Raw genomic sequence first — 25695 nt, 5'->3', positions numbered from 1 at the left:
TTACAAAAGCAGTATTCCCAGTCGGGCCAAGCACACATCTCGCCGTTTTCTAACAACTTCCCAATAAATTTCTTGAACTGAAATTGAAAATAAATATATGAATTACCTAGTTAAGAAAAAGATAAAGTAATACTTGACACCTGACACCCTCAAAGACCACCCGCACCTACTAATTGATCAGTTTATCGGTTTAAAATCTCAGATAAATCTGAGCAAGTGGGTCTCTGAGAAACTTTATTTAAATATATAAAAAACTACATTATTATCTGTTACAATTTTGATTTGCTCTTGACAAAAATTTTGGTAATTTAACATCAATATATGTAACTAGTGAAAATACCCGGCGTTGCCTGGGTCAGTAATAATTAAGAGAAAAAATCGTTACTTGCTTTTGTTTTCTGTTTTAAGTGAAAGAATTTAAAACACATCTTTTTGACGTGATTAAAAATCGAGTTTCTTCCTTACCCATAAAACTAAAATAGCAATAAGTATAAAGAAAAAAATAGTATTGGTTTAGAAACGAAAGCACTATATTTAAGCATATACAAATTTCCAAACCATGAAATTAATCTGCTCATGTTTAAAAAGATTAAGCTGTTGATACTTTTTTTTTTTCCATGGAGTCTAAAACCTTCTCTGTATGGCTAATGAAGTACGAAGTGATTTAAAAAAAGTAGCTGCGCTCGTAATCCCCTTATACTTGCTTTAGCTATTTTGGGAAATTTCAATCATTGTGGGCTCTTGGTGCGATTTTACCGAATTTGCGAGAGTCGTTTTGGGGTACCTTCGATGATTCTCCCCCCTTCTTTCCTTCCTTTGTACAACGATATGATATTAATTTTCGTTACAGAGATATCGTCGCCAGATTCTGAGATACTCTTGGTCACCGTAAAATGGCGCTACACAGTTTCATCCGACATGTTTCCAAAATAAGTTGTAAAATCTGGTGATTGTTTGAAATTGTGCAAAAAGGAAAGTTAATGGAAGTTTTTGTGCTGTTTATGGATTTGCCTAATTTAGTTGCTGGATTATTTAACACAGTAAAAAAAGTCTTTTGAAAATTCTTTGATTGGCGATATTTTGTTTATATGGTGAAAGCTGAGAAACATTATTACGTAGTCTTCGGCTTCAAAAACAGCAACGTTGAAAAAACTGCCAAATGCATCAGCTACGGAAATCTTTCTGCAAAAATTTTGGCGATCTGCTGGTTGTTTGGATAATGAGTAGGTGTTCAATCAGCATAAATAATAATAAAAACCATTAATTACATTAAAGTTCCGTTTAAATGGAAAATCATCAGCCAAATCATGTATTATTTGCCAATCTTGTGCAAAAATCTTTCTTCAAGATTTGACTTGAGAAAAGCCTTGAACAGTCACGAAAAGCAAAGATAGTCAACAATACAACAATTGCCGCTATCGACAGGGAGTTGAGATGATACACTAAATACTGTATTGAGTTGAGGAAAGCCTTCGAACATGGAACTAAAAAGCTTATAACTCGTTTTTTATTCTACTTAGAAATTTCGAACAGGTGCCATCTTCAGCAGAAAAATCAGAGCTTTCGATGGACATATAATGTAAATATGTGCAAGTATTTTTTCATCCCAATATTAGAGAATTTATACAAAAATTGTGTTTTATTGCCCCCCTAAGGGGGTTTTGCCCCCCATAACGCGACGAAAACTACCCTATGTGTTATTCTGATGCATAAGCTATATTATTGTAAAGTTTTATGAAAATCCGTTCAGTAGTTTTTGCGTGAAAGAGTAACAAACATCCATCCATACATCCATACATCCATACATCCATACAGACAAACTTTCGCATATATAATAGTAGTAAGATAGAGTAGACAAAACCAATGCATAAAAGCTTTACAATGATACAATAAAACAAAAACAACACTAGAGAGTTGTTGCTTTACAGAAGATATAACGTGTTTAAGTGCAGAAAAAAAACTAAATTTAAACAATATTAACTGTTGAAAATAGAAAAAATATGTTTATTAGTCAACGCCTTGAAACATGAAGCCTTCAGTAGCAAAGAGACTGAAAATCGAGTTGAGTCTGATGAGGGTATGATGTTGTAAAAAGGCAATTAATATGTTTTTATTGAGTGAAAGACTATGATTACGTCTGATATGCAAAAGCGATGTTAGTGGGCAGAAGAAAATGTAATGTTCCGGAGAACCTAATTCCCGGTAAGAGCACTTAGCAGAATCAGAAAAGTTAAATCTGTGAAGATATTGTGGGAATGGTCCATGGCCAGAAAAGAAAATTATCCCAAACCTACTTTAATGGATAAAGTAATACTGCTATGAGATAAATAAATACCTTTGTGCTGAAAAGTAAAATAAGAAATAACAACGTCAAAAAGTACCAATTGCAGATTACTGCAGATGTGTTTTGGCATTACAAGGAATGCTTTTTTGAATGCAAAAGAAATGAGCTATGGATGAAAAGACATCTGACAAAAGCAAAGAGCCAGATAACTGACGGGACACTGAGAAGATGATGAACTTATTAGCAATCATCAGCGCTGCATAGGAAGTGACTGAGCTGGAGGTGGAAAACCTCTTAAGGAAGCCAAGAGTGCCAAACAAACTGGTAGCTAATATAGATTTAGCAGGGCCGGATTTGGAAGTGTGGAGGCCCCGGGGCAACGAAGAAGTGGAGGCCCCTAATCAGGGTTCGAAAAGATCATCATATTTTCGAAAATATCCGATACTTTGATACATATCCGAATATTTTGATATATATGTATATATCCGATATTTTCAATTTAAAAAATGTCCATTCAATTCATTTCGTCAAATAATTTTAAAATTTTTGAGCTCAAGAAGCGAGAAGTTGTAAGGATGACCTGCAAAGTTACCCATTTTTCGGATTTTTTTTTATTTACTTTATTTTTCTTTAACTCATAGGTTCAAATTACAAATTAAATGAATAAAAAAAAATATATTGCCATTGAAATGCTCGATCAAATAAAAAATTGATAGTAAATGGATACTCGCAATCAGGGCTTTCTTATATATCGATAATAATATTATTTTTGTGCAAGCATTTTTTTTAGAAATACAAAAAAAAAAAAAAAAAATGTCCGGGAGAAAAAACGTAAAATTTGCTGACCCGTAAAAGTTAAGATATTTTGTAAAATTTTTATTGTTGGGGCCCCTTTTTGTGGAGGCCCCGGGGCAGTAGCTCCGCCTGCCCTCCCTTAAATCCGGCCCTGAGAATTAGCGCTGACCAGACGAGTGACCCAAGCAACGGTTCAGTTCAACTCAAAGATTGAAGGAAAGGCAGTGGTATTATATCCTTGGCTTTCCTTATCTTGGCTTTCTTAAGAGGTTTTTCCACCTCCAGCTGAGTTTCTACCTATGCCGAGCTGATGAGTGCTAATAAGCATGAAACTGCAGTCCTCGGCTGGAATGACTAAGCTGGCGGTGTATTTCATGTATTTCTGCCTTAACCCTGGCTATAGGGTGGTAACTTACTGCAAATACCACTGCCTTGCCTTCAATCTTCGAGTTGAACCCAACCATTGCTTCGGTCACTCGTCTGGTCAGCACTAATTCTATATTAGCTACCAGTTTGTTTGGCACTCTTGGCTGCCTTAAAAGGTTTTCCACCTCCAGCTCAATCACTTCCTATGCCGGGCTGATGAGTGCTAATAAGCACGAAACTGCAGTCCTCGGCTGGAATGACTGAGCTGGCGGTGTATCTCATGATCATCAAAAATTCTCAAACATCTGAAGCAGAAATTGTCACTTGTGACATTAGACCAGAGTTAAGTGATAATGAAAATTAACTATTATTACTATTTTTATGCTTTTTTTGCTCTTTTTGCCTTGAAATATTTACTAAATATGTATTGCTTTCACAAATAAAACTACTATGAAACTTAAAGACTTTATAATCTTCATTCGAATGGTTTACTTGGTCCATTTTTAAATTTTTGTAATGGTGATTTTTTTTAAAGATTTTCATTTAATTACTTAAAAAGTACTGTTCACAATTTTATAAAACTTTAACCATATGTAAAACATCAAATTTTAATTTCAAATGAATATTCTGAAATTTTTGTTTTCCAAAAATTTTTTAATATGAAGCTTTTTTTATTTTCTGAAAAATTCGTAATTTGTAACTTACGTCCTTTCAACAAAAACCAATTCATATAACTTATACGATTAACAAAATGGGTGCTTCTATTTTAAAGTGACTAAACCCATCTTTAACACTTACTTTTAGACAATTTATGTGAAAATTAATTGATAATTTTACTAAGTATACCGAATTTTCGTTAGATAAAAAATGACAATTTAAAAAAACGGACAAAACACAGCTATCTGATGCAATATTCTGTAGCAAAAACTTACTTCCGCTTTTAACAAGACCTTGCTGGATGTACCTAATGTAGCAAAAGAAATCACAAACTGCAGCTATCTGAAATGAAAATAAAATTTGTTTGAAACAAGTTTTCATGCATTGCGGCATTATACTTTCAGCTAAATTTTTGATTGCTTTTAACAAAACTTAGAAAATATGAGTTCAAAATTTTAGCACAATATTGTAATTTTGTTTTGTAAGACTTGCCTGCTTTTCAAAATGGCTATTAGTAAAACTTTTACATAAATACTACTATTTCATCTGATTGAAAGTTTGCTTGAACCAAATTAAGAACAGAAATAAGAGTGATGTATACAAGTACACAAATTCAAAGGGTTGAACAGGCTAAAATATTAAACAGTTAAATCAATTGATATGATCGCCAAAATAAAATTTAAGAAGAAATAAGGGGGAAAGAAAACAAACAGCTAAAAGTGATGGGGGGAAAAACATTCCTGAATTTAAGTAATTCTCTACACGTAATGACTTTTACATTGTTTTACAATCTATCAATGTCAAAAAAAAAAAGAAGAAAGAAAGAAATCGGTGATTTGGCAAGCTAAAAATGAATTTTATAAGAGCAGAATCCCATCAATGAATGATTTTTTGTAAGGCTGATATTTACGTGACTACGATGTGCTTGCAAACACTGAAAATAAATGCCTTTACAGGATAGAAAATTTTAAAAGTGTAATTTCATGATTTTTTTTTTTTTTTTTTTTTTGTGCACTTTTAAAATTATTGGTTCCTACACAAGAAGGTTTTTCAAGAAATTAAAAGATATTTAAAATATAATAGTTTTTTAGTTGCTTGACAAAATAGCATTGATAAATTTAATTGATCAACTTAAAAGTACTTCAAGCAAATTAACAAAAAAGATCAAATGTCGTTTATTGGCAAATAATTATTTAGCAAACACATAAATATATTGAAATCATTCAAATAATTGATATTTCAACGCAATCAGATAAAACATGCCAGATTATTTAGAAATTATGCACGTTCAGAGTAGTTCTATGAAAGCAACAAAACTTATACAATTTAAAAGTGTATTTACTCTATTTCGGCACAACTGTGATATGTAGTACCACTCTGGATCATCTTTTAATTTCATTCGATACTTGCAGAGCCTTGGTGCTTCCAATAATGAGCATTTCCTATTTTAAAGAGAGCATGACTTCAATAATATTACAGAAGTAAATAAACACATAATTGAATTTAAAAGCTTCAATTTTTAATTGCTGAACTCAAACCAAAAATACATTTATTTTGACCTCAAACAAGTGAAATTATACTCACTTTGGAAATGGATTCTTCCCGTTTACTAATTCAATAGTTATGGCATTTTCCTCTATAGCTGAAAGCACAGCTTCTGACAACTGATTATGAAAGAAAAGAGAAAGGGAAAAAAGCTTGAAGATTAATCATTAAATCATTTAATTAATTTTAACAAAATAATGTCAGCAACAAATTTACAAAAATATTACACATAATTACCATGTTATAAAATGTTGCTATCATTTTATAACTAAAAGACACAGTTAACAACTAAAGGAGACAGTTTTTTACAACTAAAAGAGACAGTTAATGTATACATAATCAATCTTTTTTTATGTATTTTTTCAAGGACACTAAAGAAGCCACAGCCAGTGTTAATCAGACTTTTAATTAAATTTATGTATTTTTAAATACTTTCATGGCAAAGTACTGTCAGCTACTTTTTAGAAATTATCAGCAAACAGTATTTCTTTTTCAAATAATAAAACATACATATTTAGTATTTTTATTAATAATTATGATCTATAGGGTAGCAATTAATTTGGTTTTATTTTGTTTATTAATTAGGCTAGCCAGAAGAGACAAACCTAACATAAAAAATAAATGTTTAAGGCATTAAGTGAATGAAAAAAGTAGATATACATTGAAATTGTAATGCAAAACATCAGAATTCAAGGCATTGTTTGAAATCAGAGTAAAAAACATAACAATTTAGGCATTTGGGAAGAGGAGTGGGGTGGAATGCAAAATATCAGAATTCAAGGCATTGTTTGAAATCAGAGTTAAAAAACATAACAATTTAGGCATTTGGGAACAGGAGTGGGGTGGAATGCAAAATATCAGAATTCAAGGCATTGTTTGAAATCAGAGTTAAAAAAACAACAATTTAGGCATTTGGGAAGAGGAGTGGGGTTGAGTTTGAATACCCTTGATACTCTATTACATTTTGATCAACGATACAACAAATAAAATTAATAATTTGAGAAAGGAATATTTCAAAATATTTCCTTCATTAACAAGCGGTACCCGCACGACTTTGCCCATAGTAGAAAATTAAAAGGTCATTTGGTCCGCCCGTATATTTAACAAATAATGGATGATAAATTTCTCACCAATTTGCTATGCTAATTTGTTCGCCCTTGTTATGGTAATTTGCTCGTCCGTAATGGTAATTTCAGGAGTCGGAGTGGCAATTTCAAAAATTTTAGGACAACAAATATCAAGTTTTTTACACTTAAATGTAATTTATAAGCTTGATTTTTGTAGTGGATGATAAAATGTTTCAAATTTAATCTTGAGAACTACAATAGAATGCATTCCATCTTTTATTCTTTAACACTGACACATTATGAGGTAGAAATATTTACCAGTAGGATAAATATATGTCCAATTGTTTCTTTATTTGTCTTGTTGTTTCATCAAAGTTAATTACAAAGAATGGTGAAAAAATATCCTTAATAAAGAGGGATTTAAAGTAGGTTGAAAGTAAAAAATTTATTATGTACTTAACCTTTATCAGATAACTTGACACTTTTTACTGTCTCAAAATTATCAAAAATAGCCCTGTAAACTAAAGATACATCATTTAAAGATGCAAATGAATAATTGTTTTTTACGGCAACTAAAACTAAGAAAACCTCTACTTTCAAAAATTTATCTTGGAGTGAATTTGGCACAAATGCTTTGCATTGTTTCATCATAACCAATTTGTTGTCAGTAGAAGACGAAGAACATGGAATGTAAAATACAGCTTGATTTTTCGAGCTACTTGTCAACCTCTTATGTCTCACCGCATCAGCATGGAACAATACCTGAGAAAATCCTTAATTATCAATATTGGAAAGGTAATGTACAAACAGATCAAAATGCTTTAAATTCATCCCTTTCTGCACGGCGCCATATGCTGATCTTGTGTCCATTTCTGTCTTTTTTCCTATCACAAGGAAGAGAATTTCGTTCTCCGTTTCATTTTAATTAAAGAAATTACTATTTACATTTTTAAAGCAAAACGTTAGTGACCAAATTAAAAGACTATATGAGCAAAAAATAATTCAACTTCACTGAACAGAAACACAAAGCAAACTGACTCTTTGGGCTGGAAGAACAAGCTAATGCTCAGGCCACAGTACAAGATAAGCACTATAAAAATAAATATTACCCCCCACCCGGGGATAAAAAATTCAAATTTCGCTCTGAATATATTTTTAAAACCCAGTGTTTATATTTGGGTTCTAACTCATCACATGTATTTATTTTATTCAGTGAGCTATGATACCTCACCCCCCTCCGCTCCAACCACAGAACTGCAATTACAGGGACGGGGAGAATGCTCCAACCCCCCTGGTTTACATATTTTTTATTTCTTCTCAAAGAGGAAAAAAATCATAAATATCAGATCTTATTCTTTTCCTCTAACACTTTTTCTGCAATAGTTGCTGCGCAGCTTTTTTTTAATTTTCTTTATTATTTTATTTTTACATCTTTTCTGAAAAAGAGTGACTGCAAGAGTTACAATGTATAGATAAAACAAACAGTTTTATATTTTGCACATGTTTTGGTAACTTGCATCCCCCTCCCCCTTTTCCAGAAAAAAAGCAGCATCAGCATAGATTTTTCTTTCTTTTTTAGAGAAAATCTCTTAGGGTCTATGAAGTTTATTTTGTTCTACAATATAGGCATATCATCATGAAAAGTTTTCTTTTTAAGCTGAATTTTATTTTTCTGCACAAGTAGGGAATAAAATAATGAAAATTTTAGAAATTTTAGGACAAAACTCGAAATTTTAGGACAAAATTTGAAATTTTAGGAATTTTAGCACTCTTACCCCTGTAATTTGCTCATTTACGTTATGGCGATTTACTCATTCATGTTATGATAATTTGCTCTGTAAAATGTTCTTAAAATTGGAAAAGAAAAAGAACAAAATCGAATTTTCTAAAAATTGTTTCGAGGTGCACACCCTCATGCTACCAACTAATCTTTTACCAAATTTCATGAAAATTGGTCGAACCGTTGAGGCACTATGCACGCCACAGAGATCTGGATAGATATGCCAAAAAAGATCCTGACAGATATCCAAATTTTCAGCTTTATTATTAGTAAAAATAATTATTACCATTTTACAGCGAGAAATAACTGTCAATTCAGATATTACATTTTTCATGTCCTCATCAAATTATTATATTCTGTTGTATTTTTACATGAACATGACTCAGACAGACAAATTAGAACATTTAATCTAGATTAATTTTGTGAAGCTACTGGCATGTAAATCATAAGCTTTCTTTGCAGACAATTTTCAAACAAAGAAATACAATTTGTGTAAATGTTAAGAAAGCTCCAGAGAGTCCTTAAAATATCTCTCTGTATTAAAAAAATCTGTCAAAGAATTTGAGTGTGTATGGCTGTGCAGTTTCTAGATGAATCTATAGCTATTACCCGCTTGAAATTAGGAACGAAATTCCTTTGATGCAAGAGCTTTAACCCTGAAGCAAATTTTCAAAGTTGTGAATTAGTTTTTTCGGTAGTTAGCTTTTTAAGGCTAAACTTTCCCATAAATTGTCTAAAAAAGTGGAGGGCAGAAAAAGAAATGATAGAGCTTTTTTCTATACAAAACGAAGTTAATTTCAAGTTCAGAAATTAATTAGAATAGAATATTATTAGTTTGAATGTAGTCAAAATCCTAGACCATATTTGAAAATTTTTAGGCTCATTAGCTTCCCGGCAGATGAGTTTTTTTTCCTCGCAAACCAAATAAAATTGCAAAGCAATTATTGGGGGGTAGTTAAAAAATATGTATACAGTGAAATCCCATTACAACGAATGCCAATACAACAAAATATTTGTTTCAGTTAAAGTTTTTAGACCCGATGTAAATTCATAACATTGCTAGAAATCCATTACGAAGAAATTTTCGTTACAATATACAAAATTGCAGCCCCTTGAAATTCGTTGTAACAACACTTAACTGTATATACAAGCTTTTCAAATTAGTAAGGAGTAAAAAGTTAAAAGAATGCTTTTGAACACAAAATAATCGACATATGAAAGAATATAAAACAAAATTAATAGGCAAATTTTCAGGAAACTGAAGATGGATATTTGGGCGTTACACAGAACCCTTTTTCCAATGCAAAGAAGTGAGCTAAAAGATTGAAACACATCTGACAGAAGTAAATTTTTGTTGGATGTCTTTTCATCCATAAGCTTATTTCTTTGCAGTAAAAAAGGGGTCTTTGTAACCCCGAAACAAGTCTCAAAAGTCTCCTACAAATTAGATACTTTTAACAATGTCTTTTTTTTTTACTTTTCAGCACAAAAATATTAATTTTGTCTTTAGTAGACATAGTTTAGCTTAAATACCACTCAATTTAGTTTAGTCGGGAGGAAAAGCATTTTAGTTTTAGAACTAGACTAACATATGCAGAGTTTGCTACTTTGACTGAAAATAAAAATAGCACTGAAAAATTATACTACCTTAGTATTTGTAAAATGCAAGCATGGAAGGATATCTTCATTATATACATCTTGAAGAAAAGAGTTCTTCTTGTCAAACACCGGGTTTTGATGCCATTCTAAAAATTCCTGATGAAATACTGGATCAACCTTGAAAGAACAAAAGAAAAAAAAGGTGAACAATTAGCAAAATAACAGACAAAGTGATCAATGCAGATCTTGCAACGATTTTCTGTTTTGTGTGTCTATGACTGCATCTATGATACACAAAATGAGGGGGCGCCGCAAGGCATCCCCTCATTTTGTGGCACCCGGGCCAATGGCCCCGCTGGCCGCCCTCCCCCCCCCCCCTTTTTGGATGGCCCTGCCTGGGAGTAGAGGAAAAAGGAAAGAAATTCACATGAAGTTAATTGAAATTAGGTCTCAGATGCCAAACTTTATTCCACATAGGAAAACTGGAAATAAAACTGGAATACATAGGAAAACTGGTAAAATTAAGGGAATCTGCAATTTTTATGTGCCTCCAGTTAAGACAGCAATATTTACAGCATATTTATTATAATTACAAACAAAGTGTAACTCGTGGAACCTCTGGAAATGGGGTGTAAAAATCAGAAGACATAAAACATTCAAATAAATGTTATACATAATGCAAGTCATTTTCAGTGAGTTAAACACGGGTGCCAACCGGGGGGGGGGGGACTCACGGCGCAGACTACACTATTGAATTTTTTTTATTTTAGGGGGGGGTTTAAGGGGTATTCTTCTCTATTGGGGGGGATTCCAATTTGAGGGGGTATTTGTGGTGTTTGGGGGGAAGGTTCACCCTTGCTCTTGGGAGGATGTTTACCCTTGAATTAAATATTTTATCCAGTGAACAACCATCAAAGAGCAACTATGAAAGACTGAAACCATGAAAATGTCAACATTCATTTGCATAGACATTGGTGAATGATGGAATATTTCTAGTGAATCACCAGTGAATAGTGACATTCCAATTTCAGCATGGGTGCAAGTTTGGTGATGTGTTCAAGACGGAAAATATTTTCAGCTCCCCCCCCCCCCCCCCCCCCGCCCTGTGTGCTTAATGCAAAATTTATGTGTATAAATGATGGAGATTTTAAATATGCCAGTTTTGGAATCTGTTTCATTTGAATTTTATGCTTTTGATTTTTCTAACAACATGAACTTAGTTTAAATTGTAATATTTAAGCGTTTTGATATCATGATTCCAAAAAACCTAAAAACCACCAATAACAGGGGGGTCTGCGAATTCTCCCCCAGAAATTTTTTTAAATTGAAGTCCAAAAAACGCAATGGTAGGCCATTTTGGTAAAGTTCAGGGAAAGGAAGGTTCTGGGACTCGTACATCAATTTTTTCAAACCGATAGTCCCAAAATCACAATATTGGGTGACCTTCAAAAATATTAAAAAAAGAGGGGGGGGGTATTGACTCTCCCCGAAATTAAAGCTTTAAAAACGAAATTGTAGTCCATATTTCATAACGTTTATACGCTTTTTGAATGCATTATCGAAGGGATGGAGTTCAGGAACTCTCCATCGGCAATATTTCGAAATTGAAGTTCCAAAAACGCAATTTTAGACGATGTTGGATAATGTTAGGGGTAAAAGCGTTCGGGGCTCCCCTCCATTAGTTTTTTGCCGATCGTAAACATTTTATTGCAGCAATAAAATCGCTTGGGACATAAGATTTTCACTTTTGCAACATAATTCAGTTATGATCGGAAAGTCTACCCAAGGTAGCACCAACAAACCAGAAAAGAAAGAAAGGTGGGGGAAGGGTATGCGTGACTAATTATAATAAATTGGCGCCATTCCCCCACACAGTCTTCATTTGAAAAAGAATTCTTTTATATGATAACAGGGGGTGAAATTAGCCATAAAAAAAACCACTTCAGTGAAGTAGATACATTTTTTAAACGAGGTACAGTTTCCCAATATTCATTAATTAAAAAAAGCAATAGGGGAACTGAATCCTCACCCCAGGGAGGGGCCCCGAATCACATCCCTCTTAAGGCACTCAAATATAGTCTAAAGTAGCGTTTTAATTATTTCAGCATCAACAAATTTTCGGAACAGAACTCCTGAACCCCTTTTTCTGAATTCACCACAAATATCCTAAATTTGAGTTTTAAGGCTTTAGTTTCTTAATTTGTTTTAAGGAACAGTACCCCGCCCCCCCTTAGCTATAAACATGACTTATGACCGCCTAAAAGTTTTAATACTTTAATTTCGGAAACGTTTTGAAAGAAGCTTCCTAATCCCTTCCCCTTTAAGTCATCCAAAAATAGTCTAAAACAGAGCTTTTAAAATTTCAGAAACGGAAATATTTCGGGCTGGGCGGCAAAATACCTCACCCTCCCTCTCTTTGTGGTTATTAAAGGCAGTGTAAGTTTGTGTTTAAGATTTATTATTCTATTGTAAGAGCAACTGCCCTCCTCATATCGCCAAAGACAACCCAAAGTTTTTAGACTTCAATTTCGAAAATGTTCCGAGAACCCCCCCCCCCCCCCGAATTCCCTAACTCTTAATTCACTCAAAAAACGCCAAAATAGCTTTTCAATATTTCAGCATGGAGAAATGGTCGGGGGGAGAGCTCCCTCTCCCCCCCCCCCCGAATTTCGAGCTAATTCCCCTAAGTTCACTAAATTTGACTTAAACTTGCAGTTCCCCCCTGTTCATCACCGAAGTTTTAAGAGCTTAAGTTCTAAAACTTATTGAGAGAAAGTCTTTGAAGATTATCTAAAGCTGAGGTCTGAATGCTTCAGCTTTGAATTTTTTTCGGGGAAGAGGGATCCCGAACCCCAAGATGGTCTAAAGGTTCGCTTTTACGTCTCCAGTTTCAGAATTTCGCCTAAAGAGAGCCCCCTCTCCCCCCTCTTGACATTGCCAAAGACAGCCTAAAAGTTTTAAGACTTCAATTACAAACACTTTTCGGGAGAGGGGCCCCCTTTCTATTAAGAAATTTAAGTATAGCCTCAAATAGTTTTTAATACATCAGCTACAAAACATTTTTAGGTTAGAATACCAAAACCATCTCTCACCAATTCACCAAAGATTGCCTAAATTAGTGTTTTTAAAAAACTCCATTTTCCGATTTTTTTTTAAACCTCCCCCGCTCCACTTTTACATCATTAAGGACAACCTAAACATTTTTGACTTTAAAAATTTTTAACAGTTTTCAGAGGAAAAATCCCGAACCACTCCTAGCTTCAAAAATGACTTTCAATTCTGTTTTCCGATATTTCATTAAAGAGCCCTTGAGTAGCCCCTCCCCCTCTTAGATTGTCCAAAATACAAACGTTTTAGGACCTCAGTATCGTGGGTTAATTTGCGAACTAACCCTCTTTGCAAGAGCAGCGTTTTTTCGTAAATTCGGGCTGCCGTTATTTTTCTCGTTTCTTTTTTCTCCTCTCCCCCCCCCCCCTCCATATTTCCATTCTAGCGAGTGTTAAGATTGAAAGACATTGGAATTTAGTGATTTCTCAAGTCTTAGATTATATTATCAGAAACATGTCAAAACTGCAGGAACTGTTGCCCATCAGTGTTTCAAACCAGCTTGAAATCCCCCCCCCCCCCCCCATTCTTTCCAAAATTCCCATTTTCATTAAAATCTTTAAGTCCCTGATAGTTCCCATTTTGCCTAGTATGTGAACGCCTCTGCTGAGGCGTAAACATTTCATCCCGTCTGCAATCACTCTCAATTGGTGATTCAAATGCAACTCTAAGACATTTTTTGCAAAAAAAAAAAAAGAAAATGAAAAAAAAAAAAAAAAAAAGCCGAAAGGATGATTGAAAATACAAAGAGAAAAGGCTGAATTTTCAAATAGAAACGATAAATTCGATAAATCAGAGAGAATAGTGAGCAACTCCATGGTCTGCAATGCAATGAGTTGAAAATAAAAGAGCAACCTAAAAAAAAAGTTAAACGGCGCGAGTCTATAGCTGCTCCTCCAGAAGCACACGTTGCAAATAAAACAAGTCCATGTCGGAAAATCGAGAGAATGTCTATGTAAATTCGCGATTATGAAACGGTACAGTAATATTAAAGCATATTTTTCAAACACTCAATTTTTCTTTTTTGAATAAAAACTGAAGGAAAGTCCTCGAATTTCTCTCCGTCCCGACCTCCGTCTCGAAAATTTTGTCCAAGACGGAAATCCGTCCTGAGACGGAAGGTCTCGCACCCATGAATTTCAGTCTTTTACTTTCAATATTTTACAGTAAAACATACAATTATTTTGTTTATGTAATTGAATTTTAATTTATACCTTATAAATTAATAAATGTTTCTAAAACATAATCAATTAATGAAATTATATTTTTCTTACAATATACTCCTCAGTAAATTAGTTTTTTAATCACTGAGATAGAAAACAGGCAACACATGGACAATTACTGTCCAGAAAAATGTCCCTAATAAGGGGACAATAAATTATTCATATATAAATTCTTTAAACTTATGTATAGTAATAAATAATAAGAGTAAAATAAAACTGAGCTACAAGGAAAATACTTATAAACATATTTCTAGGAAACAAAAGGTACAAAAATAGTGACAAGAAAAAGCAAATTTTGGGAAACTTAGGAAAAAGATATTTCTTTTTAAAAAACAGATTTAACATTTTTACTTCATAGTTATCTGGAATAAAGTCTGAAAGTTGAGCTTCTTTAGTTGGAGACCCAGGAGGCGAGTCTTTGTACGAACAGAGTTCATAATTGCTAGGAGATCGTTTATGCCCTGGAGTAAACAAAGCCCTGACTCCATTATGGCGTTTGTCTATCTGCGGATGCAAATGAGGGTTGGGCATACTTGGAGTTGAAGTGATAACTAGTGTTTTTAAAGCTTGTACTTCTGCCTGCAGAACTTCAATCTAAAAATTAAAATGTAAAAAAAAAATTAAATTAGGAGAAACAGTAGTCAAAATGATAAGCAAAAATATTTAACTGAACAGTGGAGCCTCAAAAATCTGAGTATCAAAAGTTCAAGATTCTGTTTAATTTAAAGTACCAAAAAGTTCAATTTTTAGTAGCTTATTCAATAGTATGAATGACACTTTTTTTTTCTTCACTTATTTTTTTTTTCATGGAACAAAATTAAGTTTTAGAACCACACATATATATATATATACGCTTTCTAAGTGTCTTGAAAGAGAAAGGAGCAAAAACTTAGCTGTATTTTTTAAACTATGATATTCTTTATACATTATTAGAGTAAAAGAAACATATCTGATGTGTATACCGCATCATACCTTTCTTTGTACATCTATCAAATGGCAAACATTTTTAATAGTTGAAGACGATTTTTCTTACGAATATCATATACTGATGAAGCAAAGTACTGTCTAGTACATGCAGAGTAGATACTCCAAACACTAAGGGTATAAAAGTACTGTGGTTGGTCATTAGTAGTTACCACGGCACAGAGCTACTTAAGATTTCCTCTCCCCTTCAGAACCATTTTTAAGTTGTGGAGGTGGTGATACCTCCTATCAAATTCAAAGTCGAACTTATCTCCATTCAGAAATTTTACTTTCTCAGGAGCCACTAGCTTCTGCTAGAAGTGCATATTAGTTATGTGATGGCTATGTGAAAGGGGCTTGGGTCCCCTCAAGTCACATTAGTAAAACAGAAATTGCACAACCACAACCATAATAATTTCGAGTCAAGAAAAGAAGTAATAAAATAAGTTTTGAACATTTCTTTAAAATTAAAACCACTGCTTTAAGAATAATAAGCTCGATTACAATATTTCGTTGTTTTTTTTTCTTACCTTTAAATTGGCCTCTTTCAGTAGTTTTTCAGCATAAGCTTGTTTCACATTTGCATCTCTCACCATATTATTTGCTTCCTAAACAAAATATTATTGAAAAATATGAGATTATATTTTAAAGACACATTTGCAAGATTAATGAAATAATCCTGCTAAGGTTTGGCCTTCAAACCAGTTAAAAAACATGGATGAAGGCAGTGACTATTTAAAAATATTATATGCATTTAAAAATTTGTTAACCCTTGATTGGGCATGGTATTACTGGTGCACAGACCCACTGGCGCTTAACGGGCCTTGACAATTTATGACTTTTCTGTGTTAAACCAATGCAGCTCATGCATCCACCAATCAATGTCAACGTTTCAAAGTTTTTATTTTTGATTGGATGTCGCCCATTTTGACTGCAAGTGGCGCTACAGGGAACCCCTGCATGCACCAATCATTGGCAAGGTAGGCAACATGACGAAAAATAGGAGTTCCCTATAGCGCCCTCTTTGTTGCCATGAGTTTCAGTGATTGTCACAGCCTATAAGAATTAAGTGGAACCATGACTGGTGGTACTACTACTTTTTGCAGTAAGTTACCGCCCTCAGCCAGGGCTAAGGCAGAAATACATAAAATACACCGCCAGCTCAGACTGTACTTGCGGTGTATTTTAAGTATACTACAGCTTTAATTTTATTTTTTAAATTGGGGGTTTATGGGAAATTAAAGTATCAGAGCAGTATGCAAATGTAACGCCCAGTTAGGCAATCTTGGAAACTCCAATTGTGCAATCCCCTAAACCACTGCAAGGTTAACTGAGAATCTGCGCAGCAGAGCATGCTATGTCACTAGAAGAGAGAGAGGATGCAGTTTCATTTAATAAGCAGTGCTTTACAGAATGCTGTGTTCTATGTGGTCAATACACTACCCCCAGAGGTTAGCTATTACAGTTTGTTAATGAAAGGAAATTAGATCAGTTACAGTTATCAACACTGTTCATAGCGAAACAAACAATCTGAATAATTTTAGAAGAAGCTAAAAGCTCTCCAGTCGAAACTACAAAAGTTTGATTATGAAAAGACCATGATGACACCAAGTAAGTTCATAATTTGCTCATAATAAATATAATAAACTTTTGAACATTTTGTTACTTGATTTTTTTTAGAATCTCTTTAAAGAATTATACATCTAGTAGAAATACTTTTATTTGATTTAAAAACTTACTTTATATGAAGACATCAGTTCGTTTATATAAAGATACCCAGGTATGAGGCTTTTAATAGTAAGCAAAATAGGATTATTTTCATGATTCATTTTTTTTTTTTTTTGCTGATACAGAGCCCCCCCCCCCCCCCTTTATGCTTGTTTTTTAATGCTTCTGCTCTTCTTTTTTCTTAGTTTTGTTTTTATTGATCTTGGAAGGGGATGGGTATCAGGAGAGTACTCCTTGCAACTCCTTTTAAGCAGGGTATAAAAAATTCCCAATTTCAGAGGGTCGGCAGAATTTAAAAAAAAAAAAAAGATATAAAACCCTGCATATTTTGACGGCTTAAGGCGTAGTTGGGACTACAAAAATATCCGAAAAAAAAAAGACAAACAAAAACCTTCAAAATTTATATTCTTTTGAAAATAAATATCAATCAAATTAAAATTGTTTGCTTAGAGCTACAGAACAATCAAATGTTTAAAATACAACCCCTTTAGTGAAATACTAATACAATATTATTGCATTGGATAGGCTTTCTTTTGAGCAAGGGTCCTCTGATCAATTTTTGACTTCAGAAATTTTTACCAGTATGCGTGATAGCACTTTTCCCTTTAAATTGATGTTTTTTCATTGGTTATTTTTAAAACTAAATAGTTTAAATACTATTTTTCATTGCTTATGAAACTGATTAAAAATACTTTTGTCTGTTGGTATTATTCCTGCAAAATTGGTGTTTTTCATTGATAATCTTTGGCATGACCCCCCCCCCCCCCACTCCTAAAATGGTAGTCTGTATTTGCCGATGGTAGAGACTCACTATAAGAATAATTATTTTTTCCTTTATCATTATTTTATGTATTTTATGTATGATCAAAACATACTTCAAATAAACTAGCAGTTAATTCTTCCAGCTCAGCGCCAACTTCATCTCTAATTTGACTCAGTCTTGCAACCTCTTCGTCTTTTAGTTTCAATTCCTGTAAGAATCAGTTTTCATAGAATGCACTCAACAATATTCAATTTATTCCCTCAAATATACTTTAAAATACATCAGATAGTAAAATCTTACTTTTTTTAAAAAAGAAACAAATAAATTCACATTAATGCACAATATTTTTCAAAAACAAAACAAATTTCTGATGAAAGTTTAACAGTTTATGATTTTAACTTTAAATACATTCAGTTTAAGGTGAAAAAATTGATAATAATATAATGAAAGATTTTGCAGAGAAATACTTTGTAAATTATGTATCTACAAACACATATAAAAACTATCAATTGCAGTTGCAAGTGCTCCCCTTGTAATTGCTATTTGTGTATTTGACATCACACAGGTATATCAGGAATAAAGGGTGAGTAAATTAGTATTTAATGTGTGTTGGGGATTTCTTTTCCTTTATAATTGCAGAATTTCAGAATTGAAGTAGGAAATAATGTTAAAACATAAATTTAAACCAAAACTTTGAATCACAAGCTCAAAAGAAATGATAATAATACTGATTTTTAATCAAACAATTGAAAATGTTACTTTTTATAAATATTTCAATTTCAAAAAAAAAAAAACTTGACGTTGTTACCTGCAGAAACTTAATAAGTACTTAAATAATTTGTTTTCAGATTTAAGTTGATCCAATGAGAAGTTATAAGGGAACAGCAATGAAACTTTTTTTTTTTTGAGACATCAGTATGCTATCATTGGTTATTTCTTTGCGAAAATTGATGAACTTTCACAGAATTTTTCAAATGTTACTTTACTATGTATAAAAATAAATATCTATTAGCTGTGGCATCATAGAAATTTTGGAAATATGTTTCTTTTTTGAATGGAATTGATCTTATTCAACCCTTAAAAGCGCCTCCAATGTTTCCACTATTTAATTGTCTTTTATGCTCAATATTAAAATCTTTTCCCTTTAATTCGATGATTTTTTAACTTAAAAAAAGTTAGAAGCGGCTGTGTTGGGAAATTAAAATAAAAAAGCATAGCCTGCAAATTGTGTTTATAGAGAGAAAACAATTAAATATTTCGGGAAAGGAGGGAAGTAAATGTTAGGAACAGATAATTGAGTTTTTCAAAAACATTTAAAGCAAAAAACAGCTTCTGGCTAGCGTGTACATTTTATTTGAACAAAATACATTATGAGCAATTACCAAAATAAGCAAAAAGGAAACAAAGCATTATATAACATTAAAACTTGAATAATTTGCTAAATAAATTTAAAATACTTCAAAGAAACATTAAAAGTTCTCTTAACTTCCAAATAAGGTTCTAAATAAATGAAAGCCATTAAGTAAATTTAATGTTCAATTGAAATGATTTACTAAATATGTTGAACCACATCAAAAGATGCATTCCGAGAATGTTATCATAACTGCAATTTTTAATTCAAATGTAACAAATTTTAATCAAAATACAAGGAGAGTATCTAAAAGATATGAATAATTATTTTTTAAACCGATAATTTAAAATAATTTAGAGTGAAAAACATTCCGACATGTAAAATTTTATAAAATGTTTTAAAGATCTAATAAAAATCACCTTTGAGAAAATTAAAAATATAAATCTATGAAATTAGAAAAAAATAATAAAAAACCAACAACAATTTTGTGTAGCGAGCTTTGAAACCGTTGATTGGCCTTTAGAACTGTGAATCATCTTTGTTGTAGGATTGCCAAATTTGCTCCATCACCAAGATAAGGTAGCGGGTTGTCAAAATGAAATATTTATAGCTGCGACCCGGATAGCATAATTCTACCTAAAACTCACCAACTGTGCTTTATGAAGTTCTTGCTGAAGACGGGAGTATGCGAGCTCCTTCACCTCAGCCATCAATGAATTTCGTCCAGGTAAAGGATCATCCGTAGCTTTGAGTTCACACAAAACACCAGCAGGACCACCACTTGTAAAAACACAAGTGTCTTCAGGTGGAATCATTCTAAAAAAGACAATTATGGCACAAAGTTTTGATAAACAACAAGCAACGATAAAATAGAAAATTTTAAAACCCCTCAACTGAGTCGCAACTGTAGAATCAAAAGGGAAAATTGAATATTCTTTTAAAAGCCTTGTACTATTAAAAATCAGTGTCAAGTATTTTATTTGCTATTAAACAGAAACTGGCAACAGATAAAATATTTAAATCATTGCGTTTTATTTCCTTGTCGGCCAACTTTTATGCAACAATGAATTTGGTTATCAATGGCATGAATAAAGGCTGAGCCATTATTAAAATCTGCTTTAAAAAAACGTTATAATTTGAATTCTATGAAAGATAAAAATTTACCAAACACATTTTATCAGACGCAGAAAAAAATTCTTTTTTTTATATATTAAATTTTTAACTACGTTTTCACTGCAAAAAACTGTTTAGAGGTTTTTAATTAATATCTTTGTTAATTAATGTCATCCAAAGATGCAGCCTAGCTAAGAACACTCTTGATCAACTCTCCTTTCAAACAAAATTTTTTTTTCAAAATCAGTCCATCCGTTTAGGTGCTAAATTGCCACAGACAGACACAAAGACATGTCAAGCTTATAACCCCCTTCCTTTGTGTGTCAGGGGTTAAAAAGGAAAGAAAAATCCATAGTTAATATAAAATATTCCTGTTTTTCAAAGCAAAACATGCTTGTCTATATAAAAATACCTTTACTTTAATTTCAAAAATAAATTTTGAACGATTATTCTCGTCAATAAAGGCCTGAGCTATTTGGTATATGCTATGAAATTGCAAACTTAAATATATTGCTACAGAATACAATTTTTTTTTCTGCATGAAAACATCTTTTATTCAAACAAAATCTGGCTAAAGGCGAGTACATCCATTTTCCAATATTTAATTTTTCATAAAAACGAAAAGCTAAAAAAAAAATTTAGGTATGGAAGCTTAAATTAAATATATATATATATATATATATATATATATATATATATATATATATATATATATATATATATACACACAATTTAACAATTGTATAGTGTATAAAATACAATAAAAAACATAACCTTGAAAAAAAAAAAAGAAAAACTTTTAACTGTATCAAAATTAAAATATTGTTAAGTTATCAGGAAGTCAATTGATTTTTTAAAGGCTCATTACCTAGGATCTGGAGATAGAAGGGCGACGGTTTTGTCATTTAACTGCAAAACAGCTTCTGAAGGCGGAGAATATCCATTTAAGGTAAGACCATTAGCGGAAGCTTTAGCTGCCATTTCCTTATCTAACTGCGCATATTTTTCACTAATTTTTGCCTTTAACGCTGCAGTTTTTTCATCAGAGTCAGAAAAACTGTGTCCTCTCTCTGGTTTAGAGGCATTCCCTTGCATAGCCTTCAGAGCACCATCACTGGAACACCTCCTAGAGGAGGCCTTCCACATCGATGCAGAGTCCCCGTGGGTTTCTTTGTCATTGGGCTCCATGAGGCTTAATTTGTTTGCATTAGTTCTTCCTTCTGGCGCATCAGCAATTGTGGAATTCCTTTCATTTTCAATAGAGAATTTAGCAGCATGGTTCTTGTTGATTGAGTCCTGAGGGAGAATGCCTGGTTGCTGATTGTTCAAAATTTCATTGTACATTTCCTCCTCAAGTTATTTCGATATCCATTGCAATTACTGACTAAACTCCATGTGTCCAAAATCTGGAAAAAAGGCACAATTGTTTCGTAAAACATCAGATAAACTATCAGTACAACAAAAGAAAAAGAGAACATTATTTACAATCTAGAGTTTGTTAGTCATACTTTACAATCGGATATTTCAATTTGACGCCCATATGCCAAATTTGAAGGGTAAAATTTTGGACTGCATCAAATTATTCCCCATATAACAACTTGTACTTATGCAAATGAATTTTAACAAAAATAGTGCAAAAAGTTGTAGTTATCACCATTAGAAAAAATAATTGGTGCTATGGACCAGTAAGCGTGAATATATATTGGTACTGGTGGAAAAAAGAAATACATGACACAAAGATCTCCATTAACTGGTTTTGGAGATTTTTTAGTAAAACCATTGTTACAAGGGCATATATAAGGGAGGGGCTGAGGGGGCCCGGGCCCCCTCCAAAATCTGTAAAAAAAATAAATGAAGATAGTTAATTTTGGTTTTAGTTGCTCACAAATAATTTCTAAACTTTTAGCTACAAAAAAGAAAAAATAATAATAATGAATTAATAACTATGATTGTGGTAATAATAATTATAATACGTTAGATCAGAGATTTCTGAACTGGGTGCCACAGGAAGATGTGAGGGGTGCCGCGAAGTGCCCATGGTAACGATGTACATAAAACTAGATGAGGATGCCGTGAGAAAATTTTAGTTCTTCAAAGGGTGCCGCGAATCATTAAAGTTTGGGAACCCTGCATTTGATGGCACCAGACAATGGCGTTCAGAAAGGGTCAGGGGATCCGTACCCCTTACTTGCGAAAAGAACATGTCTTGGAGAAGCGAAGTTCATTTAACAACAAGTTAGTTTGAAAAGAATGGTCTCCAAAATGTTTCTCTCACTAACTCTCGTCCCCCGCAAGAAATTTAAAATAAGTTTTAGTTGGGTTGAGTAACAATGGAAATTTATGTCCTAAAAACGCATTTATTTAGGCCTTTTTCGGAGATCAATTTCAAAACAATTCTGGAAGAGGGTCCCTGAACCAACACCCTTTAACTAAGGTTACTACCAAAAATAGTCTGATATTGTGCCTTTAAGATTTAAATTTTGAAAAGTTTTGGAGGAAGATTCCTAAAATCATTCCTCACGTTTAAACCACTCCAAAGATGACCTGAAATTGCGTTTTACCTTTCAGGGGAGGATTCTCGAACTCCTCCTTTCCGAAAATTGCCTGATGTTGGGAAAAAATCTGAATAGATTTTTAAAATAACATTAAAATAAAAAATAATCAAAAGGTACTGACTATTGATCTGATAATTACGACCAAGTACCCCTATTTCTTTTACCGGTCTCCACCCCATTTTTCTTTCCTTTTTCCCTATTGGTCTAAAAATACGAAAGGATTCAAAATGCTATGCTTAGCAAGCCCCATCCAACCACTAAGACTATTGAAGAGCTTCTCAAACCTCGTTTTCAGGGCTTCAATGTCGAAATATTTCCAACGGGCAATTATGTAACGTCTTGCCTTCTGAAAGCATCGAAAATCGTTTAAAATTGCTTTCATCGAGATTCAATTTTGAAAAATGGCAGAACTCCTAACGTTCCACAGTCACGCTTTTAAGATTTCAATTACGAAAAAATTTCGTATGAGGGTCCAACTGCTCTCATATGAAATCGAAAAAGGAAAAACTACAATTTCGAAAAAATTTTAAGGTGGAGAGCATTTACATCCCTCCACCTAATATTACTGAATATCTCTTTAAAACTGCAGTTTTTAGGACTTTAATTTCAAAATAGTTTTTGGGGAGAGTCTCAGAACATCCCTGCCCGTGACATTATCAAAGTTAGTCTAAATCTGCGTTTTTAGAGCTTCAATTTCGAAAAATTGGCTCGGACGGATTTTGCTCTATTTTTTAAAAAAAGCCATCGGGGCAACTTCAAAAAGGCCCATTCCTTTCATTACACTAACGTCAACAAATATAAAAGCGTTTTTAAGATTTAAATTTCTAAAAATTTCCGCAGGAGGCCTTCCGAATTTTCCCCCGTAGCATTGCCAGAGATGGCCTAAACTGCGTTCTTTGTATTACAAATCCAAAAAAATTCTGGGGAGAACTCCGTACCCTCCCCCCTCTTCCACTGACCAGAAGCGAGAACATTTTGAGTGCCCTCCTAAAACTATTTTTTGGTTGGGCCAATGGGTGACAGTATGAAGTCCTAGTCCCACCTCGAAAAAAAAATGAAAAGGTCAAGGCACTGTTGCTCCCCCCTCCAAAACAAAAAGTGGCGGGGGAGGGAGGCTAATCTTGGTTATATGGGCTCCCTCCAAAATAAAAACATATATACGCCACTGCATTTGTTAGGCAATATTTTTAAATAATCTAAAAAGAAAGTCAAACCTTTAAATTTATTATTGTATATTATTGTATTGTTGCAGCAACAGGGACTGATTTAAAACTGCAGAAAGCATGGAGATGCAAACTTTCGAAAATTTTGAGGTTGCAGAAAAAAAGCCTTTTTTTTTCTTTCTGTTTTCCCATTTTTTTCAGGGAAAAATGAAGAAATTGTGCACCCATTAATTAAAAATTTACAAAAGAATTTACTTAAACATTTTCAGTAATTAATAATATTGAATTCTAATTCTATCCTGTGTATACAAAACAGTTTTATAAGAAAAACAGTTATACTTTGGAGCACAGGGAGAATAAATTATCTGACAGCTTGCATTATCAAAAAAAAAAGCGTTTTTATGTGTAATACTGAACACAATTTAAAACATTGAAAAAAATGTAAACATTGAAAATTTCTGAATACATTATTTTGTGCTAGAAATATTACAATTTTTTATTTTTCTTGAGTGAGAATAAGCCCTCTTTCAGAAAAAAGAACTTTCTTCCCACAAAACATTTGATTATTTGCCCCGGTGATACCCATCAAGTAAGCAAACATTTGTAAGGTAAAAAAACATTCATACACAGAAGTATAATAATGGAGAAACAACAAGAGGAGGGGGAATGGGGGTACTGTCGCTCTACACTCCAAAATTCTTATGGTGAACTAAACATAACTTAAAACAAAAACATTATATTGGGCACGAAATCACATTCAGAAAATATTGTAAAGGATCTTTTTTACAGACAAATTTTATGGTGGTTTACTTCGAAAATAAACAAGAAACAATTTAATTTTAATGTTCAGATTTTTATGAAATGTTCATTCCTTAGCACATGGATTCTAACTTCCCCAGCTTTTTAACAATGGTTCACACAGCCTGAAAACTAACAATTTATTACTAGTTTGATACACAAATTAATAACAGCTATCAAATGTTCATAAAAAATCTAACAATAAGAATTGTTATTATTATTGATTTTTTAATATTGTTTATGAGCAATATTTTTCAAAATTTAGCATAAAATCAAATTATACTAAAATGTAAAAAAGTTTACTAAAGCTTGTCCGAGAACTGGATTTGTAAAATAATTTTAATCATTTCACTACTTTAAATTTTGAGATAGAATATACTAATTAGCTTTTTTGAAATTTGATTTTCAGAAAAAAGAATTTCTAGTTCTAAGCAAAGATCTATCTACTAAACGTCAAAAATTTGATGATCAACTAAAACATGTACCTACATAAAATCTTTTGAAATTGTTATCAAAAACGCAAATAATAGTTAAAACACTGAAAACAAACTAAACGACGCATCAAGCAGATAACTTCAACAGAATAAATTGCGAAATTGAAAGAAATACAAGGATTTAAACGAACTGTGAAGGTCAGTCCAAAGAAAATGAACCATCAATCAGCCTATCTACAAAGAAGAAGGATAATAAATCAGACAACAAATTTGTTGACTTGCATTATGCTCGACAAAATCAGGTAATATAATAAATTTTAGTAAATAAACACACTCGATCAACAAGACAAAAGAAATATTCAGCAAGACAAAATGAAATGCAGAGCAAGCAACATTCTATTGACGA

At 32.7% G+C, this 25695-nt stretch overlaps 1 protein-coding gene across 1 annotated transcript; it reads right to left on the bottom strand.

The window, feature by feature from the left end:
• On the bottom strand, positions 1 to 21527 carry LOC129226338 (guanine nucleotide exchange factor for Rab-3A-like). Its single transcript, XM_054860940.1, has 10 exons — positions 21208 to 21527; positions 19874 to 20042; positions 17988 to 18083; positions 15915 to 15992; positions 14773 to 15015; positions 10142 to 10270; positions 5687 to 5766; positions 5445 to 5544; positions 4378 to 4444; positions 1 to 77 (listed from the first exon to the last, which is right to left on the bottom strand). The coding sequence occupies exons 1-10, from the start codon at positions 21525 to 21527 to the stop codon at positions 1 to 3; spliced, it is 1359 nt and encodes a 452-aa protein (XP_054716915.1).
• Positions 21528 to 25695: the final 4168 nt, after the last annotated feature.

Source organism: Uloborus diversus, chromosome 7, assembly GCF_026930045.1.
Source record: "Uloborus diversus isolate 005 chromosome 7, Udiv.v.3.1, whole genome shotgun sequence".
NCBI classification, from domain to species: Eukaryota; Metazoa; Arthropoda; class Arachnida; order Araneae; family Uloboridae; genus Uloborus; species Uloborus diversus.
Note: the sequence above shows the minus strand (reverse complement) of the source record. Positions and strands in the feature narration are given on the sequence as shown.

Excerpts from the sequence above, each read along its gene's own strand:
- LOC129226338 (XM_054860940.1), bottom strand. The coding sequence starts at position 21,527 with ATGGAGCCCAATGACAAAGAAACCCACGGGGACTCTGCATCGATGTGG. Across the intron at positions 15,993-17,987 it reads TAACTGCTAGTTTATTTGAA|GAAGCAAATAATATGGTGAG; the intron begins GTATGTTTTGAT and ends TATTTTGTTTAG. Across the intron at positions 4,445-5,444 it reads CACAGTTGTGCCGAAATAGA|ATAGCTGCAGTTTGTGATTT; the intron begins GTAAATACACTT and ends TTTTCATTTCAG.